The 16,820-nt window shown below is 42.6% G+C and overlaps 1 protein-coding gene across 1 annotated transcript in view; it reads left to right on the top strand.

Moving 5' to 3' along the window:
* Window positions 1–15,185, top strand: part of TRAF3IP2 (TRAF3 interacting protein 2) — a 222,308-nt gene extending 207,123 nt beyond the window's left edge. The window contains exon 9 of the mRNA XM_085612141.1: window positions 8,344–15,185. Within this exon, the coding sequence (XP_085468267.1) occupies window positions 8,344–8,490 (147 nt within the window). The 3' untranslated portion in view covers window positions 8,491–15,185. The remainder of the gene's footprint in view (window positions 1–8,343) is intronic.
* Window positions 15,186–16,820: the final 1,635 nt, after the last annotated feature.

The following is a 16,820-nucleotide window of genomic DNA, read 5'->3' as shown; positions in this document are numbered from 1 at the left end:
GGCAGAAGCTAGTTTCTTTAGTGATGCTTTTACTATACTTGATGTCATTTGTTTTATTGATGCCGTTATTTGTAGCTGTCATATTTCCATGATCTGTTAGTGCAGCCTCCCTGTTAGTCTGTTTTAGGATTGGCTTTGTAATTGTCCTTCTTACTCTGCCTGACCTCATAGCCGGCCGGGTGGGAAGGTGCAGGATTGGCCGGGTTCTAGGATTTGTTTAAGGAGCTTGGAGTGCTGTCCCCTTCTTTGGTGTTCCACCTGCACAGCTGATATTTGGGGGCACCTTTTGTAAGTTCCTTTGGGGGTGGTGACTTTGTGACTTAATCTCCTTGTACTCCACTCGTTGTATTTCCTTGTATTGAGGTTGGGCAGTAATTGAGTTAATTAAGTTGATTGAGTTGCCCTAGATCGCCTTAGGTTGTACTTTGCTTGCGCTTTGCTTGGTTGCCCTTAACTGTCCTTCATTTATCCAGATCTACTTCAGTTGTCGATCGTTGGATGATGTGTTTTGGATACATTTCTTGATTGTTATTGGATTGGTATTTGTTGTTGTTGTGTATTATTATAATAATTTTTTTGCTGATTGGCTTTTTGTTGTTTATGTTGTTATTTTTGTTATTGGTGCCCTATAGGACATTGACCTCCTGGCAGGCTGATAGCACACTTATAAGATCTCCTACCTTTGCCCAATGTTGCTGCTCTGGCTTGGCTATCCCCTCTTTAGATCCTCATTAGCTCCTCAAAGGGTTCCACTAGCTTGTCTACAGGCCTACCCCTGTGGTGTTCCGTGGGACTCTGTCGATTTTTTATCTGGGGCCCTCCTCCTTTGGCTCCTTCTGATTCTCTCCAATGCCCCCCCCCCCCCCCCCCGGTGGCACCACTTGCCAGACGGCTCCGCTACTGCTGTAGCTATTGACAAGCTGTTGACCCGCTGATGACCACGAGGGTACCCACTGTGAGAGAGTCAAAAGTCAGCTGGTGCTAATGCTGATGCTGGTGCAGCTCCCTGGTGAGCTGCCCGTCTCCAATGGCTCTGTGGTGCTCAGTAGCCTTGCTGCAGCTCTTGCAGCCCTTGTTTTGATGCTTTCTATAAGGAAAGGTTCGGGGGGGATAGCGGGTAACAGCGGGGGTTTGGAAATTACAGGTCCGTGGCGGAGGGTGATTAAGCAAAGTTTTGGTTGGCTACCCTTCCCCGCCTCACCACCACTCACCGCTATTTCACCACCTCTCCCGCCATTGATTCAGATGACGCTCGGCCCCCGGCTCATCCTTCAGGCTCAGGTCCCGGCTCCCGCCTCACAGCTTGCCTCAGGATCCGCGGCTGACGCTGACACCCCTCTCCCTGACCCAGAGCTTCGCTCGCCACCGTCGTCACCCAGACAGCGCTATGGTATTTCCTAATTTCGTCTGGCAGATGGAACGTAGCTGGAGCCGTAGCCGGTCTTGCGGCGGCCTCTGAAGCCGAAGCTAGAGCCGATACTGCAATGGCTCCACATAGCAGCTCCACAGCAGCAGCTTTGCCTCGCACTGTCTCTGCTCCACTGGAACCAGAAGTTTTTTTCCTTGCAGTAAGGCTGCCCCAGTTTTGTCCAGTTATGAGTTAAATGCCCTGGGATGGGAAATTAGCATATGGACACATGTTTCAAGTTGTAAAAACACATAATACCCAATTCCATGGGTTTTAACACATTCATTTACCACCTGCTCTTGAACTCTGGGTGGGGTGAGAAGGTCAAGAAGGTTAGAAGGTGTAGTGGAGCGGCTGCTGTAGCCCCACTCTCATGCTATTTTTTGGGTGGATTTACCTGCTGGAAAAATCGGGTATCGTTCTCCCACACCCGGAAAAACCTACCGACTCAACAGGTGTAGCGCTACTGCACACCTTTAATTTCGCTGCACTTGACTTGCAGTCAGGGCCTAAGCATACTCAATGGCTACCCGAGATGCCAGTATTCTAGTGTAGTGTTGTTCCTATTTCCCTTATAGGCTCTGCGCATTGGAATAATATCGACTATAGTTTTTGCATAGGACTAAGGTCAGTATGCCTCTATCGAGTACATTAAACCTAATTACTTTGTGTGCCAGCTAACTCAGAGGTCATTAAAAACTTCTCGAATAAAGAAGAAGGGAGTAGTTTCTGACAACTGAATAAACATGACAACTTTGTTTCCCTTAGAATCAGAACGTGTCTCAGAATCGTGGAAGCAATAGATAAGTTTCACTCAGTCAATCATGCATACTTAGTTTCTCCAGAGTTACACAGAAATAGATAGACGGACGTTTCAATAAAAGGATTTATTGAACAGTCTTGTTTCTCGTGTAAGAGATATGAGCACACAAGCTTGGTCAGTATGTAATACAGTGGCAAAATAGGAAAATGGAGGTGCAGAAATTAAGAGAAAATATTGAAAACCGATTATGCTGAATGGCTTCCACAACTACACTTTTAGAGGCTTGACAGCGAAACTGTATTACAATTAAAAGGGAATTATACCCACTATGAATCAGTATTGGCATGGAAAAAGCTTTGCTGCGTGTCCTGCATCCTGCCATACCTCTTAGCTTTTTCCTTTCTTTTCCCATCTCCACATCTTTACCTTTGCCTTCCTTTTTGCTTCCCAGATTTTCTATGCAACATTTGAGTTCATTTAAATCTTTTCGTCTTTCATGTTGTAACTCTTAATTCCTCTTATTCATCTCTGTTCCAAAATCACCTTATAGATCCTGCAGAACTCTCCTGTGTAGTGTGTCTGTAATCTGTAGTTTTTTCAACCCTCTTATTTTAAGATCTTCATTGTCTTGGTATAATTGCAGGGCATCTGTAGGGCAGTTCTCTGTGGCTTATTGTATCTTGCTTCTCTTTCCTATCCCCTGTTCCTTCAAGAATTTGTTTATTTAGCATTTCTTCCCTGCAATACCCATCATCTCAAAGTTGATTTTGTTCCATCTTTCTTTTTTCCACTACAAACCTGACGCCTCTTCATTTTTATCTTTCCCTTCCTATTGCTACCCGCTTCAGTGGGCGAGGTTCCAGTTTTTTCTGGCTCCTTTTTCTGTTTGAGTACAAAACTCTATTTTGGATAGAAGTTGTATAAAAATAAAATAAATGCATGGCATTTGGAATGTCTCTGCAACTGTTCTGCTAGTTATGGCATATGGGATCTTGCGAAGACAGAGTCTACAATAGTCTGGATCTTTTAGGGACCTATTTAGTCACCCTGTGTGAAAAGGGTATACCCTATAAAAATATATAAATTTGTAGTGAAATTCATATTTTGTGATTTTTGGCATATAGGTTATTCTTTCGAAGAGTGGGTAACACCTTAATAGCATGTTGGACAGGATTACAATGTTGCGAAGATTAGATCTGAAGAAAGCCACACAGCTCCTAATAAATCACCAAAAAGTAAATGTAATGGAATTTAATCACCATGTATACATCAATTAAAATGGAAAACTTCATTGACGGATACTTTAAAGGTCACGTCTTCTTTCCATTACCAAATTAGGATGACCAGATTTTCATAATTCAGAAAGTGAATGCACTTTTACTTGATGGAATAACTGTAACTTGATAGACAGTGATATTCTACAGTAAAAATAGGTGGTTCATTTGATAAGGTCAAAGGACAAGTATATCGTCTTACTTGATTCTTTTCCAGATACTTCATCATCGTATTTGTGTAAATTGTGTAATTCTGCAAGGCGCAGCCACAACCATACTTGGTGTGGAATCAGGAGCATGGTGTCAGGCGGTTTTCCCTATTGTTCTGTATGAATATTTTGCCATTAAAATCGGTTATGGGGGCTTGGGTTGGGTTCACTCCTGAAAATAGACTACGTGATCTTTGTGGGGAATTTTTACAAACTCTGGAGCATGTTCTTTTTTTCTTCCCCTAATTGCATATTGTTTTGACATATGCGGTTCGCTCAACAAAAGAAGCACTTGCAACTGTTCTTTAATCCAGTGAATGAAATAATGTGTTTTAAACTGTTTAGCTTTTTGAAATGTTTTTTAGATATGTATTGATCATGCATGTGGCAAATTATATCAAATGTTTCTCATTGTAGATCTGTATTTGTTCAATAAAAATTGAAACATGTAAATCTCTCTATATAGATGCAGTGTTTTTTTTTTTTTTTTTTTTTTTTTTTTTTTTTTTTAAAAACCTTTATTTCGATAGATGCACAATACACAGCGTCTGCCTACAACCCCCTCGGGGCCGGCCGCTATGACATTGGAGAACATAGAACAATAATGTCAGGATAAGAAAAGGTTTAATTTTATGGTTTTGTCGAGTACAACGTAGTGTACTTCGAACAGAGTCGAAGCTAATCACTGACCAGGAGAGACATCACCGTTCACGGAGCACCCAGAAGGAAGCGTTATATAGGAAGGCATTGGTAAGGAGACAGGCGGCCACCATCCAGGGACGAAGAGCATACACTATACCACAGAATGATAAAACACAATAAGCTCCTTACTAACACTGAACCCCGACCCCGAAGAAACAAAGAAACATAAAAGAAAAGGAAACCAAAGAGGAAGGGAGAAAGAAAGAGAGAGAGGGCCATAGAGACGAAGAAGACATAGAACACATCCCATCCCCCCACCCTGCATACCAGCGGAAGGCCATGGCCCACCCCCCCCCAATAGGCATGCCTGTCGCCCCAAATGAACCCCAAGTAGGAAAGAGAGTCCGGAGAGTGGGAAATAACCTCCCAGTCTCCGACTCCCAGAGAAGGCAGGAGGAGGAAATGTTACATACTCCCGGTCACCACAGCCCATTAAGCATCCCCCACCCTGAAAATCATCAGCACAACTGAAGAAGCAAGCAAAGCGGCAGGTGGGGAGACTCCATTTCAAATGTGCGAGCAAAGCAGAGAATTAGCAGCCTCATCCTAGTCCCCGCCCGCCAATACGTACAGCAAACTAAAGAAAATCGCCCAGCCCCGGCCCGATCCTGAGCGGCCCCACAGATCCACCCCCGCGGTAAACAGTAGCAATTTACACACATGCGGCACAACCGATACATAAGTAAATATTCTAGTCCGGGTCATGCCAGGTGGTCAAGCAGGATCATCAAGGGAGGCAACATCAACCCTGGCCTGAACGCGGAGACCCCACCAAACATGGCCGCCGCTGGGAGTGTACCTCAGGCAGAACAAAGGAGCAAGATGGCCGCTCACGGCAAAGAAGACGCAGAGGGAGAAGAAGCGAGAGTTCCCAGTCATAGACCATCACCACATCGATAGTGACAAACACAGTTTTCCCCACCGAACGGCACACACTCCGGCGATGTTGAGGCAGACACGGCAACACCCGCAGAGGCAGAGTCTCAGCTTGTAAAGTGGAAGGGAGCTTTGTATCTGCAACTTGATCATTAGACAAACCCTCGACACTGTAACCAGGGAGAGGACGATCCATAGTACCCCCCTGTCGCCAATTTGTATCCGCCTCGAAGGGAATGAGAGGCATTGGGGGGTCAGACAACCGCAGTAGTTCCCTGGATGGCATAGCAGCATCTATCTTCCACTCCAGTTCTCGAGTGCGTTGGCACCATGCCGCCCGCAAGTCCCCCAGGGCTAGAAGGATATCACCATAGGTCAGGTCTGCTCCCTGCTGCAGCATGCCGACTGTATGTAAAGGCGCCACCGGGACACCCTCCAGCTCGACAGCAGGCAGTGAAGCCTGCGTCAGGGACATGGCGGCCTCCGCCTCTCCGGCGAAGCAGACCGGCACCGACACCATTTCCGCCGCCAGCCCACCTCGGAGGGGTGAGGGCGACTCCATAGGACGGAGGAACAATAGTGAGGGCAAGAGGAGTTGCTGCTCGCTATACGGGGCTCACACGATGGGAGAGCCCTCGGCTGTGTTGCAATGCGGGTGGTGGGCGCTCTCAAACGGTCACCGCTCTGACCGCTGGTAGGAGGACAAAGGCGGATTCGCCAGCCCGGACCCAATCGTACAGGAATTCTCTCCGTCGCGAAGAAGGCTCCGCCAGGCCGCCCACTCCACGTCCGGTCACATTTCCCCCGGCGCCGGTCCAGCCCCAGGTCGTCTCACCGTACGTGATAAGCGGTGTCCGGCGGTGGTGGTCGGGCCAGAATGCGTGGGCAAAGTCCAAAGTCGGCAAACTCTATGAATCCTCGACCAAAAAAGCCGGCGGGAACATCGGAGGAATGCGGGAAGTATCAGCGCATTCGTGGTTACATTTGCTCGCGCCGTAGGCAGGATTAAAGATCAGGATGTCATGTAAACAGCAGACGGGCTGCGGAGCCGGGAGCTCAGACGTCCTGTCCGTCCGCCATCTTGATGCAGTGTTTTTGATGAAAAATCAATCCTATTAAAAGAATTTATTAACTTCCTTGCCGTCTTAAACCTCTGCAAAGTTATGATATTCTTCAGGCATGAAGATGTTTGTTGTAAGAAGCACACTCTTTAGGCACAACATGTTTCAGCCGTGTGTAGCAGCAGTCGAGAGAACTAGAGGATCAGAAGGGGGAAAAGGCTTCTCAACAATAGGCTCCACTTTTTTAGCAGTCGGTCTCAGGATATTAACTTACAGTCTTAGCTTACCCAGAAATCAGAAGAAAGTGACAGACATATGATGCAACAATGGGATCAGAGGCCCAATAATCAGTAATCGCCTGTTAGAATATTTTCTGGGTCACAGACAAGAATGCTACAAATTGGCACCAGGTGACTGGTTCAACTGGCTTTATTTCCACAAGATTTTATGTTGGGCTGCTACAAATCAGAGATAGTATTTGATTGGGAGAATTACCTTGTGGCCTCCTACTTCCTCCTCATCTTTACTGCTGTTTCTTCCATGCTGGTGAAGGTCCGAGCTGAAGGACTCGCCAAGCGATGTCAGAGTCGCTCCTCTCAGAGCTCTACTGGATTTAGTGGGGCTGGGGAGGGTTAGAATTCTGGGAGGTGGGCTTAAGCAGAGAGTTTCCAGCAGTTGGTAAGACTTTTTTCCCTGCTCATTTAGTCTTGGTTCCATTGGCCATAACTTAAGATGCATTTTAAAAGAGTCTGTCCAGAGATCCCATGTCCCTAAATTTCTCTGACCTACAGCATTTTCAGTCTGTTTAGTAATTATCAAACAATGCCCTGTTGATTGAAAAATTGCTCATGCATTTTTTGTGCTGAATCTGTCTACAAAACCTGGATTAGTAGTGGTCCCCAAGAACAGGTAAGCTGTGCACCTCTTATTGACGTTGTAAACTATCATGAAATAAAAAGAACCAAAACTAATTTAAAGTCAGATATGCGTAGCAACTTCAAATCTATTCCCCCAGTCTAACAGGTTTTAAATCATTCCCTACTAAACAGTGCATGTGCTGGCTGTTGCAAGGAAAATTGTGGCTCACTTAGAAAAAAGAGGGGCTACGAGCCTGTCCATTGCTTATCATTGGTAGGCTTTCCTTATCACTCTCATTTGCCTGCTTCTTATTCGTGAACCAACTTGTCAATCTTGTGTTTGTCCCTCCCATGGAGCATTGCCTCTTCACAATCTCTTTCACCTGTTTGATCCACAACCTATACCCTCCGTGTTACTTTCCCCTAATCCCCGTGCCGCTTTTGCTCCCAAGCTCCCACTGTTGCCATTGCATCCCCACTGTTTATTTCAAGTCCCGTCCTGTGTTTCTGCCGGGCCCCCTCCCCCTCTCTACCCCTCTGTTGCTTCACCGTTCACCCTCACATGTGTCACTTCGCCATTACCCCCACCATCCCCGTGTTGTTTCCTTTTCACCCACTTTAAAAACACTTTGCACATTTTATTTTAATTTTAGCTATCGATCCAATTTGGATCGGTACCGAAAAGGAAAAACCACCTGCATCATTTTGTAGGCACGCACATGTGTGGTGCACCTACAAAATGACACAGGCAGCCTAGTCAAAGGCTTTTGTGTTTTTTAAACCACGCTGCACAGCATTCTGGATATTGTGCAGCATGGCTACAAACCATTTGCTGAGCCAGTAGTTTACAGGCGAGACCTATTAGTTTTGCTAATGCTTGCTTCTTACAGGCATTGCCTACAGAATAGGGGTTTATGAGTGTGAAACGCTTCTTCTTTTTAAATATGAAATTATTTCTATAACCATTTATAATTTCCAGTCACAGCACCAGGATAAGTTAGCATGATCATGATGTCTGTTATTACATAATGCTTGTGCTGCCTTTTATTTGCAATTTCCTATCATATCATAATTGTACTAAATGTATTAATCTCTGAACATAAAAAGCTGTGTGCCATGTGAAAAGCTTATATTAAATCTGAAGCTTTGAGCAAAGTGACTTGACCATGTACTATTTTCGTTCTTGTTTGCAGGAGGACGTCCCAACTTGGCTCCGGAACACCCACATTTACATGTGGCCTGAGAACATAAAGAAAATCTTACTGAGGCTATTGAGGCAAGAGGAACTAATTGCCCCTCCTATTGGACCTTTGCCCAAACTTACACTCATGCCAATATGAGCAGCTGTCGAAAATAAATATTATAGAACCTATGGGCAGGGATAGGGAGATCTGCTTGAATGAAGCTTTTATGTTACCACTGGTGTAAATATGTATGATTTTATGTGATCTAATCCAGCATTAAATTATTACTATTTCCAGGCTTCTAAGCAGAAAACCCATGCAACAAGAATGAGGGGGCAACATAACATATTTGGTGATTTATCGAATGCTGTATTCAAGAATAATTATTTTTCTCTTTGAATCTTTGAACTCTTCTTTGTACCAGATGTTGGGTGAAGAACACTGCACAGCATTTGGACCTTAACAGAGTAGGAGTCATCTTTGAGAATACAACTGAAACTACCAGATATTAGTAAGAAAGTTATTAACTGGTCCATAACAGAGCTGTAAGCCTGAGAGTGATAATCTAGGTACCGCTTGTGCTCAGGCTGTGAATGTAGTCTTTGTAGGATTGGTTCTATGAGTGACCACTCTGAATTCCAGGCTACCAGTCAAGCTGCATCATTCCTCAGCACCTGCAGTTCTTTTACATTTTTAACAACATTCCTTCCTAGCGATCATAAAACTATTCAGATATTATACAAATAAAAAGTCAATCACATACTCTTGTGGCACACACTTATTAGATGACACTTCTTCCCTAGGTTTGCTTGCTAAAAATTGTGGTCCGCATTTAGAGTTTAGAGGGAACCAAAGATCCACAAATTTCTGGAGAAAAAGTCCAAATATGAATCAATTGGCTAAATTTCCTCCACAACAATTTTCCTGTTGGAAGATTCCCAGTCCCCTCCATACTCTATTTAAGCCCCTATATCATTGAAAGATTTGGGATGAATTTATTTTTGTTAATCCATTCTTAAATGGAGTGTAATGCTGTTGTGACATGGTCTTTCCATGCTATATACCCTCCGGAGGACCCGGAAATAATTGGCTGCTGTTGACATGCAAGTAATCCATTCTGGGCATTCTGGGTGTCACAAAGAGGGTGAATATGAATAATGCTTAAGGTGGGTTTATGTCCAGTGGTACACAATTGATCCTAAACTGTAGGAAAAGGGACAACTATTTTGTAGGGCCTTTTATTGGGGTACCAGGTCTGCCAGAGGTTACTGTAAATCAATTACAATTGAGGTCATTTACTGCGGATGTCCTGGTGCGCAACACTTCTGCACTCCTACTTGAGGATCAGGTACTCCATTTAGCACTTGACTATCATAAAGTAGTGAGGCTGAGGAACCAAGGCATACTCGAGATGTTGTAGAGTTAGACAGCTGGAATAAATTATAGCAGGTACTAGAAGATATGGTAAGGCCTATGTCCAAGAAGCTCAATTAAACATAAGAGACATTAATAACAGGTGGAATTAAGATAAATATTGAAAACCAGAAAGGCCTACCACATTCTGGGCCAGAAATGTAATACCAAGTAGACTTAAAATCTCCTATACGCACTAGAAATCAAAATAACATTTGAACCTGATGGTTCATGTTCCTCTTTGGGGGATGTTTCAGGGATCCTTGATTCTGCAGGTCAGCACTAAAGCACAGTAGTTCATTTCAAAGAGGCACTATGAAGATTAATGAAATGGTTTTGGGGGTTTTAAAGAGTGGTGATTTATTTTCAATTGGAGTTTCGGTGTTTGCTCTGAAGTGCGCCTGGTGATCCTGCTATGAAATAAATGCTCCTACTACGAAGTCCCATGAATTGCCCCAACAGTGAAATCCCCATCTACACTTGGCAAGTGAAAACAATGGGGCTGATTTAGAGTTCAGAGGAGAAGGGTCTTCATTGCAACAGCGACGGAGAACCCTCTCCACCAAACTGAAGGTTCACCCACCGGATATACAGACGGGTAGACCTTAGGTATGTCCGTATGGGAGACTACGACTCCATCGCTGACCTACTCCTCCAATGGCCCAAAAAAAAAGAGCCGCTGGAGGTTGTTGCCATTGGACCACCCGCCAGATTTAGAGTGGGCAGTCAAATGGCCAGATTTTACTCACTGTCATGAAAAACATGGTGGTATGGGAGAGTAAAAACTTTTAAATGACACCCACACCATGAGAGCATACTCCCATTGTGTGGGGGGTCATTAGTTTTTGTTTCTTCAAAAAGTAAGTCCCAATTTAGTCATTGGTACATGACGACAGGCGAGAAGTCAAGGTCAGGATTTTCCCAAGCTCAGAGGATGACTTTTGAGGTAGGTGTAGGAGCAGGCATCTTACAAGGAGGCTTGGTACAAACGTTGCTCACCTTTCTTGATGTCTGGAGGTAATGAGGTCTCTCCTGGTCCTAGAACTTGTTGTGTTTTATTAGGCTTTGATGGGGAAGCTGCCAAGGGTGACAGTGTGGATCCTGGACAGTCGTGCTTGGTCATGCTATTGTCAACTGTTCCTCTCACTCAAGTGGACCTGGCTTTGGAGTGCAGATGAATTGTGAATTGCCGTCAAATGTCTCACGCAGTCAAATAGGTTCCCTTCTCTTCACAGGCCAGCAGTGGTGCAGTCCCTCAATATTTATTCTGCCCAGTTTGAGAGAGAGTAGCAGTCAGCGGAGATTCTACAGGATCTTCCATGTCTGTCTCCCACACCGCTGTGTAGAACCTCCTTGGCTATCGCGAGGAAACACTGAAAGCTTGTCCCCAGACTACTGATTATGTGTAGTATGGGGTATTTGGTATCGCGCGCCGGGTAGAGTGTTAGGCGCGCGATGCTGCTAGGTGATGTTGGTAATGTATTGGTGTTCTTTTGAATACAGCTCGGGGCATGGCGTTCGACTCACGGGCGTTCCGATGGTATTAGGTCAGTTGCCGTCTGGACGTCTAAGTGAGCGGGCGCTCATGCTACGGGTGGAGTGTTTCTATGAACTTAATAAACCTTAAAGAGCTTACCACGATACTGTCGTGCTTATTACATTATGCCTCTACTACTGGCAGCACACACACACACACACACACACACACACACACACATATATTCTGTGTAGAGGGGGCAGTAGTCATTCTCACAAAGGTGGGTGACCTTTGGTTGCCCTCTCAATATTAGAGCCCAATACTGATGTAAATGGGTCACCCCTCGGTGGGCTTGTATATTTGTCAAACGTAATGAAGGAAAACATTTACATTTGTTGTCTAGAAAACGTATAAATGTAATGTGTCACAGCTTCACAAAACCACGCAGAATCGCAACACATAGCAAAAATGCACTTGACTCCATGGCCACCAACCCAGTGTGAAAATGTGATCCAATGAATGGAAAATCACTTAATTGTTCAAAGTATTAAATGACCGGTTGTAAAGCTACATGACTTGTGTGGGGATGACTATATTTTCTTTAATATTTGCTTGTGGATTACAGTTGACAGTAGAGTCCATAGTTTGGATTTTATTTTCACTTTTATAAAAGCTTCTGCTGCGGTTCAACCTCCTTTTTTATTTCATAGAACTAAAGGAAGATTGTTAATGAAGGAATACATTGAGGAATATTGCCATTTTGTCACTTCAAAGGGGCCATCCAGTGTCGAAAACAAGCATTTGCAATGCATTAGAGAGTTTAAGCTATTGGCTTTGTAAATTACAATGCCTTTTATTTATGTGTTGTTTTTAAAACAGATAAATAAAAGGCATTGTCATTTACAATGCCAAAAGCTTAAACTCTAGCAAACGCGAGACCTATTGCAAATGCGTTCACGCTATAACTTTTTTTTTAAAAAGCTTTAGGATAGAGCATATCCTGCCTACAAAGCTATTTGAGAAAATTGTTCTCGGAGAATGTAAATAAAGCCTACCGAGTAACAAAACACGTAACAGGGAGTGTCGCCATGGGAGGTTACAAAATAAGACAAGGTGGTACTAAGGAGGGACCACTATGTCTATTGACCAAGCTACAACCACAGTTTACAGTGGACAATGACACAAGCCAATGAAACATATGGAGGGAGAGCGTGCAGAGCTTCAAGTCCCTACCTGAATACAGCATGTCTCGCAGAGTAGCTCATGCGCTAATTAGGCTCAACCTAACAAGGTTCTCTTTATGCATTGCTAACAACCATTATCAATCGGTATTCCAGAATCATCCTTGTTCGATTATGTCGGTTTGGGTTTTGAGGCCTATTGTGACATCACTTACTGGTGGCCTCTTTAAGTTTTTGAATATTTTCCTAATCTCATCAATATGGATGCCTCCTTGGCCATTTCTTTGAATGAATAAGACATCTTTTGAACATTTTTACAAAGGCTTTGTCACCTGTAAAATAGAATTTCCTTCATATTCCGTTTATGTTTGGTAGTTTTATTTTAGGATCCTAAGGCTGCTTGAACACATGCTCCCTTTGTAGAAAGATATAACTTGATTTGATCAAGCGGTGTATTCACATTTAAGGCAATTGTAATGCAAGACTGAATCATTTCTGTTAGGAATAATTACTTAGAGCAGTTATACATAGGCTTGTTAATCCCCTGTTATGTTAGATAATATAAGTCTGAGCACCTTAAGCCAGTGAAGACTGTTATACTTAGTAAGACTGTTATACTCAGTAATTTACCAGGCCCCCTGTTTTTTTATTAACAGATTGATCTAATGCAAATTATGGGTCAACATTTAGGTCCTGATTCTGACTTTGCATGAGAATTCCTATCCCTGCGCAAACAGGAGTATGCATAGGCATCAGAATTCCAGATTTTGTGATAAACACTGCACTTCCACAATTTTCCCCTGATACACTCCAGCAGGTCACACCTTCTGAAATGTATCCGAGAAAAATGCCTGGTAAAAAGAAAAAATATTCTGGATTCAGTGTGTTGTATTTTGATTTCACACGTTATACCTTATGTCTAATTTAGAACCTTGAAATAGGAAGTATTTACAGCATTTGGTTGATATCTCAGCCTGGGGTAAATGTGTTTATAGGGTGCAGTAAGTGCAGCTGCTACATTGACCAGCATATAAACAAGGCCAAAATTAAGAGTATGGTCCACCTGATGTGTAGAATCTAATATATTTTGCTTAAAATAAATTAAAACATTTTTGGGGCGCATCTTTAATCTTCCTAAATTTTAAATTTAAATAATCATTTAAATTTGCAATAGTACTTTAAGAGTCAAAAAGTTAATAAGCAAACTAGTGCCAGGTCTCGTTACTTAACGTGCTACTTTTTCAAAGATGTTTGGATGTTATTTTAATTTACTTTCATGATGAGTTGGGCTTTTTCTGACAGTATTGAAACATGAATGATTTTGTATTCTGTTGTGAAACAAATTGTATTATTTCTCAATTGTAAAATGATTTTGAGTTACCTGAGGACTCTGTGTCACACGGGCACTACATTTCCAGTCTGGACCTTTCATTTGCAAAATCAGTTCCTCATAGGAGTTGTTATTTTGATTTGGTACAATGGAACAAGCTGGTTTAACTGAACACACCCAGACTGGAAAATCGATGCCCCAGTAACACACACTCATCTTGTAATCCTACAAAGAATTAATTCTTCTGCAGAGCTTTATTTTGTTTAGAAAGCATTCTTCAGTGTGTAGTGCAAGCATCTGTGGTACACCTCAGAGCTCAAGTTGTTATTGGGCTCTTCTCTGCACATTGTCCCTTATTTTTACAGTGAATATTGTATGTTCATCTATCAGTAACAAGAATCTTGTTCCATCAATGGTTTCTTACAAGATGAGATTCCTGAGGTGAAAATGGAGTAACTACCAATGGGTAGTATTATATTTGTAGAAATTGCATGTGACTAGGAATTTTGGTTTCAACCTCTATCCTATGCTTCCTTGCATACTTCTTGATTAATTTCTCAGTTTCCTGCAACCTTCTGCTAAGTATCTCTACACTTTCCTCTACTATGTTGACATTTCATATCTCTCATGTTAGTTTGGTCTATTTTGTGTAACTGTGGAAAACTCATGTCGTTTTCAGTTCCTGATTAAAAAAATTGACTTTGTTGAAGTGCATCAAAATCATCCATAGGCATCAGAGCACTATGGTTTTTTTATGTGACACCTGATATGTGGATAATCTGTCTTACTATGTAGCCCAGTAGTTATCAGTAGATACTATTGCTTATTTGGTATTAATGCTCTTAGTAACATTGTACTTTGTGAGACCAAAGAGTGTACTAAGGAATTCTGGGTTAGTCACCAAGCAAGTCCAAGAAGTAAACTGTGGGATCCGTTAATGGGCAGTGCCTTTGCACAAAGCATTGAAAGGAAGCCCCTAAGCTTGCATTTGTTTTGACAGAAATGAGAAATGTAGTGGCTTGTGAATCTACTAGAAGTTGCTATTACGAACTGTGGACTCATGACTTAAAAGCCCAGACCGTTGGTAGAGTTGATGTTACTCTGAAATTGAATGCAGAGAAGAGAGAGGAGTAGAGCCTTTGGTTGCATCCCTCCTCTCCTCAGACCAGCCTGAATGATGCACAGGTTTGGGTAGGAATGGGTGTCACTGAACTGCTAACATAAATGGATTTGAAGATTATTGTAATTCTATTTCTGTGGACATAGGCTCTGCAGATTGGTTTGGTATATAACATATACTTGTAAAGCTGTACCAAAAAAGCTAGTTCTCTTACAGGTATTGTGAACTTGGGGGATCTTCTTGACCTGAAGGATAATGTACAGCTTAACATTGCTTTGTAAAACTATAACCCTAAATTACAATAAATTAAATTTTTCTAAACCTAATAAAGGAATTTTTTTCTGTTTTCCTGCTCTTTACTACCTATGTGAAATAGCTGCATCTTGCTGTTCCAAGTCGTCTCTTGGACCTGTCCCCTTTGGTTTGTTTGCTCAGATGTGGGCATCACATGTGCCACAACCTTTTGTGGAAGTCCTGAAGAAGGAACATTTGCCAGGCTGAAACTTCTATAGTATGTTGTTCAATTTAAAACATCTTGTCATGTGCAAATGTGGAAGGATTTAGCAAAATGTATATTACCCTTAGTACCAGTAACTCCACTGTCCTCTCGCAGGGACAATCATCTGTCCGCTAAATCTGTCGTGACAAAATCATTCAGTTTACATGGAGAGGTCTATCCTGCAACTATCACAGCTATCCCAAAAACTATGTTTTCCTCTATTTAACTTGTTTTATTTTCAGACTTCGACTGATATTCGAAAAATAAATATTTAAGTTGAATAATATAGACATCACTTTTATAAAATTAGGCGCATTCTGCTACTTCATGGTTCAACATCAGATACAACTTTCGATTTACAGACTCCGTTTAAAATCTTTTACAAATCATCCTTTGTGTTTTTATAAGTGTATTGATACTGATGAAGAAACAAAAAAAGGTACGAAAATTTAAATTTAGAGGTGAGGGGAGGGGATAACACAATACAGAATTGCCAAAGGAGCCAAATCATGAGGCTGGGGTTGAAGGTATTCTGATCAGGTTTCTAACTATTAAAGTGTCAACATTGTATAATAAGGAATGAGTGGTCTTAAAAAAGGATCTGCCAACTAAAGTTATTTTTTAGTTATTTGAACAAATGTAGGAACAACACATTTGGATCTCAGCTAGAAAGTTGTATTATGCATCTTCCTTTATGACACAGAATAGGACGAGCATGTGCAGCGGATAAGCGTAAACATGACAAACTGTAATCAAAAATTCTGATTGAGACTTCTAGCTGCAGATTTCCCACCTTTTGAATATTCCCCAGGCATCGGGCTGGATCCAGAAACTGTTTCAGCAGTACCTCTGCACTTCTGAAGGTGGCACCTTACAGCTCCACTCTGATGCCGTTCTGCGCTGAAAATGGCATGCAGGAATATATGTTATATTATGTAATTTTATAGGCATTTACTATATCGAAGCAACTCACACCCGAAGGGGTAGCTCAGCGTTTTGCAACTCCGAATCGGCAAAGTGCATTTAGAACCGATTGAACATCCACGTCTTTAGCAGTTTGTTTAACATGGACAGATCCTGACACACTGGATATGCAGAGGAAGCTTGTTCCAGTGAAGTGGGGCAAGATATGAGAAGGATCTACCATTAAACCTGGAAGTGCGTGTACGAGGGATCCTTAGAAAAGCGTGATTTCCAGACCTGAGCAATCGTGTAGGCTAGTAGAGGCTTCGTCTAATGTAGTGCCAGACAACATAGTTTAAAGATGTCGTAGTAGACAGTGCAGGGCTTTCAAGGTCAGAGCGGAGGACTAGCATGAAGGAAGGTTGCAAACCAGTCAAGCCACTGTGTTCTGCACTGCCGAGAACACTCAGTGGGGGTGGGGCAGAAAGGCCCTACTTGCATCTACACACAAGGTTTCCTTCCCCAGTGTGTGTGATGCCTTGTCTGTTGGGAGAAAGGCGCCA

This window comes from Triturus cristatus, chromosome 6, assembly GCF_964204655.1.
Source record: "Triturus cristatus chromosome 6, aTriCri1.1, whole genome shotgun sequence".
NCBI classification, from domain to species: domain Eukaryota; kingdom Metazoa; phylum Chordata; class Amphibia; order Caudata; family Salamandridae; genus Triturus; species Triturus cristatus.
The sequence above is the reverse complement of the archived record's forward strand: the minus strand, read 5'-3'. Positions and strand labels throughout refer to the sequence as shown.